This window comes from Babylonia areolata, chromosome 10 (genome assembly GCF_041734735.1).
Source record: "Babylonia areolata isolate BAREFJ2019XMU chromosome 10, ASM4173473v1, whole genome shotgun sequence".
In the NCBI taxonomy this organism is placed as follows: domain Eukaryota; kingdom Metazoa; phylum Mollusca; class Gastropoda; order Neogastropoda; family Buccinidae; genus Babylonia; species Babylonia areolata.
In genome coordinates, this window is record NC_134885.1 from 31,048,421 (window position 1) to 31,061,550 (window position 13,130).

At 41.4% G+C, this 13,130-nt stretch overlaps 1 protein-coding gene across 3 annotated transcripts in view; it reads right to left on the reverse strand.

Moving 5' to 3' along the window:
• Positions 1 to 3,139: 3,139 nt before the first annotated feature.
• The window catches only part of LOC143286538 (cytochrome P450 302a1, mitochondrial-like), a 50,128-nt gene continuing 40,137 nt past the window's right edge, over positions 3,140 to 13,130 (reverse strand). For all 3 annotated transcript variants that reach the window (XM_076594140.1, XM_076594141.1, XM_076594139.1), the window contains 5 exons: positions 10,548 to 10,716; positions 8,211 to 8,377; positions 7,323 to 7,401; positions 5,182 to 5,391; positions 3,140 to 4,653 (listed from right to left, as the gene is read on the reverse strand). In XM_076594140.1, the coding sequence (XP_076450255.1) occupies positions 4,540 to 4,653; positions 5,182 to 5,391; positions 7,323 to 7,401; positions 8,211 to 8,377; positions 10,548 to 10,716 (739 nt within the window). In that variant the 3' untranslated portion in view covers positions 3,140 to 4,539. The remainder of the gene's footprint in view (positions 4,654 to 5,181; positions 5,392 to 7,322; positions 7,402 to 8,210; positions 8,378 to 10,547; positions 10,717 to 13,130) is intronic.

Sequence of the window (13,130 nt, forward strand, 5' to 3'; positions counted from 1 at the left end):
CCAATCATTTTTGACCCGCACAGAGATAGATGGTGGCAATACAAGGGCATCCAGGAGTCATGACCTGGGATTCGGCCCGGCCCCCTTAGAGTTAATGGCCGAAACACTTGACTAAGGGGGGGTGGGGGAGGGGCTTCTTTTCTGAAGACCCTGTACTGTCCAGCTCTCCCTAGAGTTTCTTATCACATCACTGGTGGTGAAATGGGAGGGGGCGGGGAGCGGGGGGTGGTGGGAGGGTTCCGATCCTTTGAGGTCAACAAGTGTGCAGACCAGCAAGTGCCTGAACCCCCTTCGTGTGAACAGACCAGCATTAGACTAAAATACGCACGTCTAATGATCCAGTGATCCTGTAATACACATCATCATTCGCGCTAGGTTTGAGAAACAATAACATACCCAGCATGCACAACCCCGAAAACGGCGTGTGGCTGCCACCAACATGACATTGCAAAATTTGTCACACACGTGAAAACCTACTCGTTCGCATAAAAGCGAACGTGCAGTTGCAGCCCATGAACGCAAAAGGAGAAGAGAAGAGAAGAGAAAAAGAAACAGGAGTCACCATGAGTAGAGAGCACAAAATGCCGCAGAATCTGAAGCAGAAGTTTCTTTTTAATCATCACGATGAAGATGATGATGACGACGATGAAGATCATGATGATGATGATGACGACGACGACAACATTGATGATGACGATGGTATTGATGATGATGACCATGACGGTAATGATGATGATGATAACGATGATGATAATGATGACAACAATGATGATGATGGTGATGATGATGAAAGAGCAAATGAATTTCCAGATGGAGGATGCAGCTGTTTCCAATATTCCCTTCGTGTATGACTTATCAGCTGGCGTTTTTACCCCCCAGGCCCGAGAGATACACATACCTGTAGATGTCGCCGCACTTGTTATTATTGTATGACTAACATAAAACGCAGATAGATGGGCTGACAGACAATCAGACACATGCACGCAGACATACAACAGATTGGACAGACAGACAGACAACTAGATAGACAGATAAACAGACAGAAAGACAGACAGACAAAAAGGTTGGTAGGAGTAAGCATAATTATAATCATTACGAAGAATGGTAGAACAAACCACGGATACACACAAACGAAATAATTAGGTAGCAAACTTGTTTTCATACTGTACAAGCAATATCAGTTTATCGAAAACAACAACTAAGTGTGTGTAATACCATAGTCATCTTTTGCATCATCCCAAGTTTACAATTGTTTTACTGTAATCGAAAAGTAATAAAACATAATTATGTACGACAACTTAAAAAGCAAAACATTACATTAAAAAATGAAAACCATAATCGGCCTATGTCCAACAACATAGAATAAAAAAATAAGGGTCATGCAATTTTGAAGTATGCGTTAGTTAAAAAAAAAAAAACGACCTGATACATCTCTCTCTTTCTCCCTCTCTCTCTCACACACACACACACACACACACACACACACACACACACACACATACATACATACATACATACACGCGCGCGCTCAGTAACACACAAACCTACAAAAACATATTCACCAAACACACACACACACACACACACGCACACACACACACACACGCGCGCGCGCGCGCGCGCGCGCAATAAACGCGCGCGAATACACGTTGCCCTCGTCATTCCCCATTGAAGCTGTAAAACAACAAATCGTTTCTTCTCTTTGTATCTCCCCACTGTTGTCACAAGAAAGAGAACACACACACACACACACACACACACACACGCGCGCGCGCGCGCGCGCATACACACAAGAGCAAACACAAACCCACACACACACACATACATACACACGATCACATGCACACACGCTCACACCACACACGCACACGCGCCAGTGCACAGCGATTGGTTTGCTAGTATTATGTGGAAGCTTGTGACTTCTACATCTGGAGTGACGTAAGAACGCGTCAATATTGAATATATATATATATATATATATATATATATATATATATATATATATATATATATATATATATACGCCGACTGTCCTAAAACCCTCTTGGCCGAGAGAATGGGGATGTAACTTGGGCAAGACACTCTCCACTATAATCAAATTCTAGCCCATATAGTCGGGACAGTAGTTAATTCCGCTGCTGCTCTGATGGTCAAAGTCGAACACGACTGACTATCATACATCACATGTCAGAACCCATCAATTCTGTTGTTACGTACATATATCGGAACCCATCAATTCTGTTGAATCATATGCTGTGTCGGATCTGCATCAATTCTGTCACATAATAGACCTACGTTACTTAACCTGGCTTTGAATGATCACTTCTAGTGCCAGCAGTTTATGTACACAATAACGACAAATGTTGTGTTATTGGGTTAGTATTTTTTATCACAAGAAAAATTCTCTACATGTAAGAGCGCATCTGTTTTGTCACTGATTTGTCTCAGAACGCATGAGTTGAGTTACAAATTTATGTCAGAGCGCATCAAAAAAAAATCTGCTATTGTTTCTCTCAAGGACTGGATGAAAAAAAGCATGTATGCTTAATCTATTACCCTCAGAAAATAAAAATTATTCATTCATTCAAAAAGCACGCGAGTTCTGATAATGGAATATGTCAGGACGCCTCAATTCAGCCACTATTTTAATGTTAGAGAGCGTTAAAGCTGCTGCCGGTTTAAGGTGAGAGCACATCAATTCTGGAACTAGTTTGCATCAGGCTGCGTCAGGGTATCAGTTTTCATCAGATCGTCCTGATTCTGCTGAGAGTATCTAAGTGTGCATCAGCTGTGCCACAAGACTATTCAAGGAACACTGGCATTTGTTTGCAACACGGCGCATCACAGTTCAGTGCCCTGAATATTGTATTGTATTGTATATTGTATTGTATAACTCTTTTTGTCACACCACATTTCTCTGTGTGAAATTCGGGCTGCTCTTCCCCAGAAGAGAGCGCGTCGCTACACTGACAGCACCATCCATATTTGTGTCAAAGCACTTCAGTTCCGTTAGGTTAACTCACTCAGTACGGCCAGTCCTCTCTTCTCCTCTGCACAGACCCCTCGGATGTCCAGTGGGTGTCTGAATGACCCAACCTTTAGCTTCCGTCGTCAGAATTGTGGTATTCTTTGTCAATATGATGATGATAATTGGGGTGAAACGCTTTTAACGTCGTCTCTTTCGCCGTTCGTATGGAGAGAGTTACTAGATTTCGTCAGGGGGCTTCAAAAATGTTCTGCCGATATAATATTAAAGTGACAATAAATATCTAAAAAGCACTGAATCTTGTGGAGAGACAAACCAAAGCACTTATGTAGCCTACCAGTCATTTGCATGCACGTGCAGTTCTGAATCAGAAGGATGAGAACTTAAACAAATACGTGTTAGTAGAAAAACTGAATAAACTATAATAATGGGGAGAAAGGGGGAGGGGCGTATTTTGGAAAGAGACAGGTTTTCATAGGGCATTAAATTTTCTGGGGGTTTTGTTTGTTTGTTTTTTTAGGGTGATTTTTTTTTTTTTTATCAATGCAGATATTCAGTAACAAGCTTTATAACACAACAAATATTCTGTTTCTAGTTTTATAGCACGACAAATATCATGTCTCTAGTTTTCAGAACAAATATTCCGGGTTTTTTAGTATTATAACACAAGAAAAAGTATGTTTCTTGTTTTATAGCACAACAAAAATGTTCAGTAACTATTTTCTCACTATCACTGATAACACGACAAATGTTATAATCTTTATCACACACCAACTATTCTGTTACTAATTTCAGAGCACAACAAATGCTCATCTTTGATCAAAGCACAGTGACAGTTCTGTCAGCAGTTAATTTCAAAGCATAACAAAATACAACATTAATGCCTTCTTCTCTCGCACAGTCTCCAAGCCAGAGACAAGAAAATACAACGCAGTCTGTGTTCCCCACAAGGACGCAGAATGGAAATTTCTTTGCTACAGAACTTAACTGCGTTTCGTTAAAGGTCCTCAATACACGGTTTAAAAAAACAACAACAATGTAAAATAAAAAGTTTTTGTTACAAGATCGTTGTCTATGATGACCCACCGAAGCGAATCACAGCATTTTCCACATGTCTTTCTCGTCTCTGAGGACAAAAGTCAAAACAGTCTTAAGGCTTGAACGAAGCAGTATATTTCCGTGTAGTTGGCAGACCGTTTCAAAAAGTCATCTTCCAAGAACCAAAGCTGTCCAAGACATCGGAAACTCAAGGCCTAATTGCAATAATGACTAATCTCAGGAACACTAAGTTTTCTACAGCGTTATGACTTAACGCCATGGAATCAGCGTATGACTGTCTTCGGAAACTTTCTGAACGCATAGCAAATTTACTTTCAGTTTTCAGTTTCAGTGAGTTGTGTCACACAGCGTGCGGAAAGATCCACATGCGCTTCACCACACGACACCACAACACGCCGAACCAAACTTAACCCACGCTCGAGCATCACACCAGAACCGTGATGCATGCATGCATGCAGTGAGGTCACGTGAGCACGTGCACGTGTACCTGAGGGTCATTTCCGGGGCACAAATCTGAACTTGAGCGGGGTCATGGGCTTGTTGACGACACACATCTCGTACCACACGTCCTCAGTGTGGGCGTACTCCACGCGGAAATTCTGCAGGATCTGCAGCAAAAAGAGAAATATATAATTATAATATATATAACATCAGTCTGAATGCTAATGGGTGATAGTCTTCACCTCCATCATTATCATATTCATCAGACAAACACACTCACATATGCTCGCAAACACACACAAACACACACATATATACATACATATACACACATATGTACACACACACACACACACACACACACACACATAAACATATATATACACTCATATGCAGAAACACTCACAGACACACACGCGCGCGCACACACAAACGCACATATATATATTCACACACACACACACGCACACACACACACACACACACGCACGCACGCACACGCACATGCACACACACACACACACACACACACCACATCTCAACACCCACCCACACATCAACACACCCACCCACCCACATACGCCAACACGCACACATGCACCAAACACACCCTCACACCCAAACACCCCCCCTTCCAACCCACCCACCCTCACACACACACACACACACACACACACACACACACACACACTAACCTTGATCAAAGCCAACGAGTACTCCTGCTCCGCGAAGCGCCGGCCCACGCAGGCGCGGGATCCGAATCCGAAAGGCATGAGGATAAAGGGATGCACGTGGCCCAGCGGGGACGTGTTGCCCCGTAACCAGCGCTGGGGTTCGAACCTGTCCGCCTCTCGGACGTACTGTTCCGTCTTGCCGGCCCAGTCATGATGAAGGCCTAAGGCAGTCTAGACGTCCACAGAATAGCTTACTGTAATTTTTGGAAGCGCAAACTAGACATCAATATCAAAGACTATTTCAACCTAGCTTGCGAATGCACAAATGAATCCCGTCTGAGAATACTTCATTTCAAATTTATCCCGATAACATTTACCCAGCGAATATTCTGCTTGCAAAAATTAATGAAGGTGTCAAACACAAACACATGCAACTGGTGTCAAGAAACTGATTACATTGAACACGCCTTTTACTCCTGCCCCAAACTCTCCGACTTTTTGGAAACATGTGAAACAGTTCATTCTCTCCCGTTACATACAATTCGCTGATCCCTGTGAATGAAAAAATAGCGTTGTTTGGTACAACTTCTCTCTTCTTCTTCTGCGTTCGTGGGCTTGAACTCCCACGTTCACTCGTATATACTCGAGTGGGATTTTACGTGCATGACCGTTTTTACCCCGCCATGTAGGCAGCCATACTCCGTTTTCGGGGGTGTGCATGATGGGTATGGTCTTGTTTCCATAACCCACCGAACGCTGACATGGATTACAGGATCTTTAAAGTGCGTATTTGATCTTATGCTTGCGCATACACACGAAGGGGGTACAGGCACTGGCAGGTCTGCACATATGTTGACCTGGGAGATCGTAAAAATCTCCACCATTTACCCACCAGGCGCCGTCACCGTGATTCGAACCCGAGACCCTCAGATCGAAAGTCCAACGCTTTAACCATTCGGCTATGGCGCCCGTCATTTGGTACAACGAAAATGGATATCTCAGATCATGAAAAGAGACAAAAAAATCAATACGGTTTTGTTGATAGCAAAACTAACCAGTTCTAAATTCAAATATGGTAAGTGTAAGAATCTGTATCTTATCTTTGAAACCGAGCTCAAATTACGTAAGATGTGATCTATGTCTATGAAGTGGTAAAATCAAATGTACACATTCTTAAAGAACTTCCATAAAACTAATGCCTCCAGGGAGAGAGAGAGAGAGAGAGAGAGAGAGAGAGAGAGAGAGAGAGAGAGAGATCGTGTCTACTTCGCCTCTACCAAACATTGTGCATGAAACTACCATGTATGTGATTCATATGTTGCATGGCCTTGAAAATGTTTGAGCATGACAATGGTCAGAAGACAGATTACAAGTGGGGTGGGGGGGAGGGGGGGAGGAGGGAAGAGAGAAAAGACAAAAAAAAATAGCTTACTGTATTTTTATAACTTTTCTTTATATATATATATATTTAGTTCAGTCCTGTTTTTCTTATTCCACGTCTCTGTTTGAAATGTGTGTAAATGTGCTGGGGTTTTTTTTGTTTTGTTTTTTTCATTGTTCTATGAGCAGCTGAAAGACATTTTTTTCTCTTTTCTATCGACAGTTAAAGTAGTATCTCATATTGCATTGTATTTTGCTGTGTTGCGTTGCGTTGCAATATTATTGTATTGTGTTGTATTGTAAGGTATATTGTGTTGTATTGCATTGCATTGTATATCATTATATATTATATTGTGTTGCATCGTATTGTATTGTAAGGTATATTGTATTGTATTGCACTGCACTGTATATCATTATATAGTATCATTATTATAATTATATCAATCAGGCTGCTCTTCCCAAAGACAGCGCATCGCTACAGTACACAGTCCCACCCGTTTTTATCTTTATTTTTAAAAATTTCCCCTGCATGTGTATTCGGGATATGAGATAAGCAATCTACATGTTGTTGGGTTTTGTTTTGTTTTTTCCACCCAGTCCTAGGGTCTTTACACACAGAAAGAGAGAGAGGGCAGACAATCAGAAACAGATAGCTGGTAAGAGCACATACGCGTACACATTACGCACACATTACGCACACAAAGACAACACAAAGAAACGAACGGTAAAACTAGGATCAAAGGTCAAGACACCGACGACCTTGACCTTGACCTGCCACTGACCCCAGCCGGCACGTGGTAGCCGGACAGCACGACGTCTTTGGGCAGAGTGCGGCCGTTGCCTGGTGTGATGGGCATCATTCTGGCACGAGGGGTGGAAAAAAGGTCTGTGTGAGTACAACACTCTGGCACTCTGTCCATCTTTATATTTCACATTCCACCCAGCATTTACCCGGTTTGCCTCCAATAACTCACCATTCATCCCCCTCCCCACCGCCCACCCCCTCTCCTAAATGATAATACTCAATCAATTCTCTTACAACGTCTACAATCACCAATATGTGTAACGGGACAAAAAACACAATTCCCCCTTCTCTTCCCTCTGTCTGTCTGTTCGTCTCTGTCTCTGTCCCTGCCCTAATCGACTGTTGGTCGCTGTTCAAGTTCTCTGTCTCTGGACCTTGCAGTTGGAATGAACTTCCTCTTTCGCTTCGTCAGGTCTCCGCACTCAGCTCTTTCAAGTCTGGCCTTAAAACTCACCTCTTCCCAAAACAGCCTCCCTTCCCTGCCTCTACCTTGTTATGCATGCGTGTGAATGACTGGTGCGAAAGCGCTTTGGTTTGTCTCTGCGCAAGATTCAGCGCAATATAAATATTATCATCATCATCATCATAGTAGAAGTGGTAGTAGTAGTAGCAGTAGTAGTAGTAATCGCACAATTTCTATCAATTTCTCTCTGTGTATTCCTCCTTTCTTTCTGTCTTCGCCTTCCTGTTCCTTCGGTTCTCTCTACTTCCATCTTCTCTCTCTCTCTCTCTCTCTCTCTAGCTCTCATCAAATATACACACATATATATTCGTGAAAACATGCACACCAACATGTATGCGCACGCACGCACACACGTACGTACACACGCACGCACGCACCACATGGATCTGTCATCAGCCATACCTGAAGGTTTCCTTGGTAAAGCCCTTAAGGTATGACATCCGGCCCAGAGTGTTGGCGGAAATTGCGTCACTTCCGGGAACGAGCTGATCGATCTCCTGGATGAGATTCTCCTGTACTTCCGGGTTCTTGGCCAGACAGAAGAGAGCGAACCCCAGAAGATGGCTGGTCTGAAGAAAAAAAAACACCCAAAGATTCACACAAATTTAGAAGTCGCCACTTCAGAATTACAATTGTGTACTGTGCAAAACAGCCGCTGGTGAGCTATTATTGTTGTTGTTTGTTAGGCAGGTATTTGTTGTATTGTATTCAGTTGTATTGTATTGTATTGTATTCCTAAAGACAGACAGGCAGATAGACAGACCCCTGTCCCAAACACACACACACACACACACACACACAGGCACACGCACACATACACACACTGATGTATTCACCCACACTGCACAACACACACACACACACACACACACACACACACACACACACACACACACAGAGTTATTAACTCCCACACTGCGCGCGCGCACACACACACACACACACACACACACACACACACACACACAACACACACACACACACACACACACACACACACACACACACACACACACACAAAACAAAGAAAACAAAAACACCCAGCACACAGAATAACCCCCCCCCCTACCCACCCATCAACACCCACCCTCACCCACATTACACCACACCCCAAAACACACACACACACAACCACGTTTGACCAGAAAACCAAATAAAGCCTTAAATTATTCGGATGAGACGACAAACTGAGGTCCCGTGTGCAGCACGCACTTGGCATTCTGAAAACGAACCCACGGCAATTGGTGTGTTGTCCTCCCTAGCAATTTTTTTTTTTTTTTTTTTTTTTTTTTTAGAAGAAATGCATTCTGATAGTGTCACAGATGGCACATTAATATTTTGGTGGCAGAGAGCGTGTGCTATGGTGTGCTCGAGTTAAGTGTCGATCGTCGCTAATTGGATTGGAAGTAGGTTGAATGGTGTTGTACAACATTAAATTACATTCCAATGATTATGCTATTCAGTGTAGGCATGTTTTTGTGGTCATGTTTGTGCTTTTTTTTTTTTTTGCTTTTTTTTCAATGGATTTATTTTGGTTGGATTTGTTTTGTTTTCAAGGAAAAATGCCAGGTTGTGTCTTTGATGAAAGCGGAAATTTGGATTGAACGATTGTTTTCAGAAATGGGATTGAATATCCGGAAATGACATAATTAACGATCAACCTTTCGCTTTTATTTTCAAAGTCTTCGTGGCTGGGAATGACAACAAATTGTCGGAAGCAAATGTTTTTTTTTCTTTTTTTCTTTCTTTTTTTTTAATATTTAGAGTCTTAAGTAAATTGTATTCGAGTGATACGAAACTCTAGGGTGAGAGCTGGACAGTACAAGGTCTTCAGAGAAGAAGCCCCCCTCAGTCAAGTGTTTCGGCCCTTAACTCCTAACACTCTGAGGGGCCCGGGTCGCACCCAGGTCATGACTCCTGGATGCCCTTGAATTGCCGTCTTATGATAGAGTGGAGGTACAGAAGAGCGGAATGTGTTGATGAGGATGGTTTGGGTGTGACTGGCATGGAGATGAACGGGGATATGCGGAGAGGAGAGAGATAGAACGATGTTTGTTGGATGATGTTTCGTTAATCAAGGGCAGCAACTGCTGAATGGGACTTGGTCAGTTTCTGTCGAGTCCTGCTGTGTGTGGCAGCGATCGTTTCGTACTCTATTTTCTGTTCGGCGTTTCGGAATGTGTGGCTCTCTTCAGCTGGATTTGTGTGATGATTCCTGATCCTGTGAGGTGTGGGGACTTTCTTGAGTGAAACTTGTGTTGTAACGATAAAAAAAATATATATATATATATCAACCACCCTTACTGACGTGTTCATTTTAGATACTTTTTTTTTCTTTTATATTTATGTTGATAACGATAGTTCTTTGTGTCATTATCAAGGTGCAGTTTGCGTGTGTTGTTTGTTATATAATGATAATTATGAGATTAGTAACTAGAATAATACAATAAAGTAGTTTATACTGGATTTTCATATGTGTGTGTCTCTGATCAGAAACAGACAGGAAATAACAGCAAAAATGAGTCAACAAATTGTAGCTGAGGGGAAAAAACGCATGTTACAGATAGGTACACAAACATACATGCATGCACTCAAGGCCGGACTAAGCGGGTAAGGTTAGGATGCTGGCCAGGCTGATCTACTAAATAGATGTGGTGCAGCATATGCGGATTTATCCGAACGCGGTCACGCCTCCATGAGAATGAGAAACTGAAACTGAAACTGAAAACTGAGACTCACCGTGTCGACGCCGGCGAAGAAGAACTCACTGATGAGGGTCATGACCTGTTGCTCAGTCAGCTCAGTCTTGGTCATGAGGTAAGGAATCAGATCGCCGCTCTCCCCGTCCACCGCTCTGTCCGTCTGGGTAAAGTCCGTCAGGGTTCGTATCGCTTCTTGAGCTGACAGTCTGAAAACAACAAAAGAAAAAAAAAACCGCAAAAAAAAAAAATAATAATAATAAAATAAAATCAGTTGGCATCTTCAGCGTTAGTATCACTTCTTGGGCAGACAGTCTGAAAAAAACAACAAAACAATAATAAAAAAAAAAAGTCTAAAAAACCAAAATACCAAAACAAAAAAAAAAAGAAGAAAAAAAGCAATCAGCTGACATCGTCATCGTTCATAACTGCTTCTTGGGCAGACAGTCTGAAAAATAAACCACAAACAAACAACAACAACAAAAATCAAAAAAAATCCACACAAAAAAAAATCAGTTGATATCGTCATCGTTCGTATCGCTATTTGGGCAGACAGTCTGAGAAGAAAACAAAACAAAACAAAACGAAACAAAATCAGTTGACATCATATTCATTCGTATCGCTTCTTGGGCAGACAGTCTGAAAATAACAAAAACAGAAACAAAAACAACAAGAGAGGCAAGGCCTTTGAGACTCACTTGTGATAAATTAAGTCCCCTAGCATAATTTACAGAGTAATTTCCCTTTTTTACTATCTGCACCAAAACGTTTGCAAAATAAATAAAACTTCCATGCTTAGCAAAAGAAGTTCCTGTTTGAACAAAAAATGATAATAATGACTCCTCTTGTTGTTGTGCCAGAATAAGAGGTCAAAGTGTCAAGTTTAGAGAATACAAAAAATATAAATATAACAGTAAATGCGGTTTGCATATAATTAGGCTTCATTTTTTTTTTTTGTGCCCATCCCAGAGGTGCAATATTGTTTTAAACAAGATGACTGGAAAGAACTGAATTTTTCCTATTTTTATGCCGAATTTGGTGTCAACTGACAAAGTATTTGCAGAGAAAATGTCAATGTTAAAGTTTACCACGGACACACACACACACAGAGAGAGAGAGAGAGAGAGAGAGAGAACCGAACACCGGGTTAAAACATAGACTCACTTTGTTTACACAAGTGAGTCAAAAAAGAACAATCAGTTGACATCGTCATCGTTCACATTGCTTCTTGGGCAGACAGTCTGAAAAAATAAACAAAAAAAACCCCCACAAAAACATACACAAAAAAAAACAAACGATCAGTTGACATCGTCATCGTTCACATTGCTTCTTGGGCAGACAATCTGAAACAAAAAGCCCATAACAAACAACAAAAACAATCAGCGTTGACATCGTCATCGCTATCGTCGTCGTCGTCATCGTTATCTTGGTGGTCACAATCATCAATTATCATCAACATTATCATAAATCGTCACCAAGAGCTGTTGTGTTGTTTACTGTCGTCATAGTAATATTCGTGATGATTGCGTCAATTCTTTTCTTTTTTTTTAACCATCATTAGTGATCATAAACACGCAAAATTACTGGCTAAAAATACACAATGTGCAGTACGAATGTGTAATATGCAGGATGAATGTGCAACACGACATGTGCAATGTTAATGTTCATGTCTTTCTGCATTTTTGTATTTATAATCACAATCCAATTGTTATTAAATGCAATATTTTAGGGCGAATACATGAACTGTTTTTAAATGAAAAACGTATAATATTTAACGCTCCTGTTTAATTGAGTCATGTTAAATATCGTTTGCTTGTTTGTTGTTAGTTGTCACGTGAAAGTATTCTAACGTGTTAATTGTCTATTACTTATGCATTTTTTTCATGTTCGTCCTGTCGTTTTTCTTAAGTTTTCAGTTACTTGCTCTCTTGCTTACCCACACTTACGCGGATGGTCGCCGAGTGACAATACAATACACCACAACACAACACAACACAACACTGAGCAGTACAACACAAAGCAACACAGTACTGTACAAAACAGTACACGACAGTATAATATAATACAGTAAAGTTCTATACAATACAGTACAACACAACAAAATACAACATGGTACAAAAAAACACAATGCAGTCTTCATCAAAGTTTCACAGTCAGATTTTTGCCCTGGACATTCACTGGCTACCAGATGGACGCAAGTGACAATACAATGCAACATAATTATGATAAATACAGTCCAATACCTAATACAACACAGTACAGTACAGTACAGTATAGTAATTAGGCGGCAATACAAGAGCATCCAGAAGTCATGACCTGGGTGCGGCCCGGCCCCCTTAGAGATAGTTAGGTGTTAAGGGCTGAAACACTTGACTGAGGAGGTCTTCTTCTTCTTTAAAGACCTTGTACTGTCCAGCTCTCCCTAGAGTTTCTTATCACCAGTAAAACACAGCACAGTACTGTGTAGTACACAGTAAAATACAGCACAATAAAGTTAAATACAAGGTAAGTACAACACAATTCAGTACAACACAACGAAACACAATCCTCACCGTCGGATGAAGCTCTGAGCCTTGACCAGTTTCCGGAAGGACGCTGAGTGACAATACAACACAACACAATA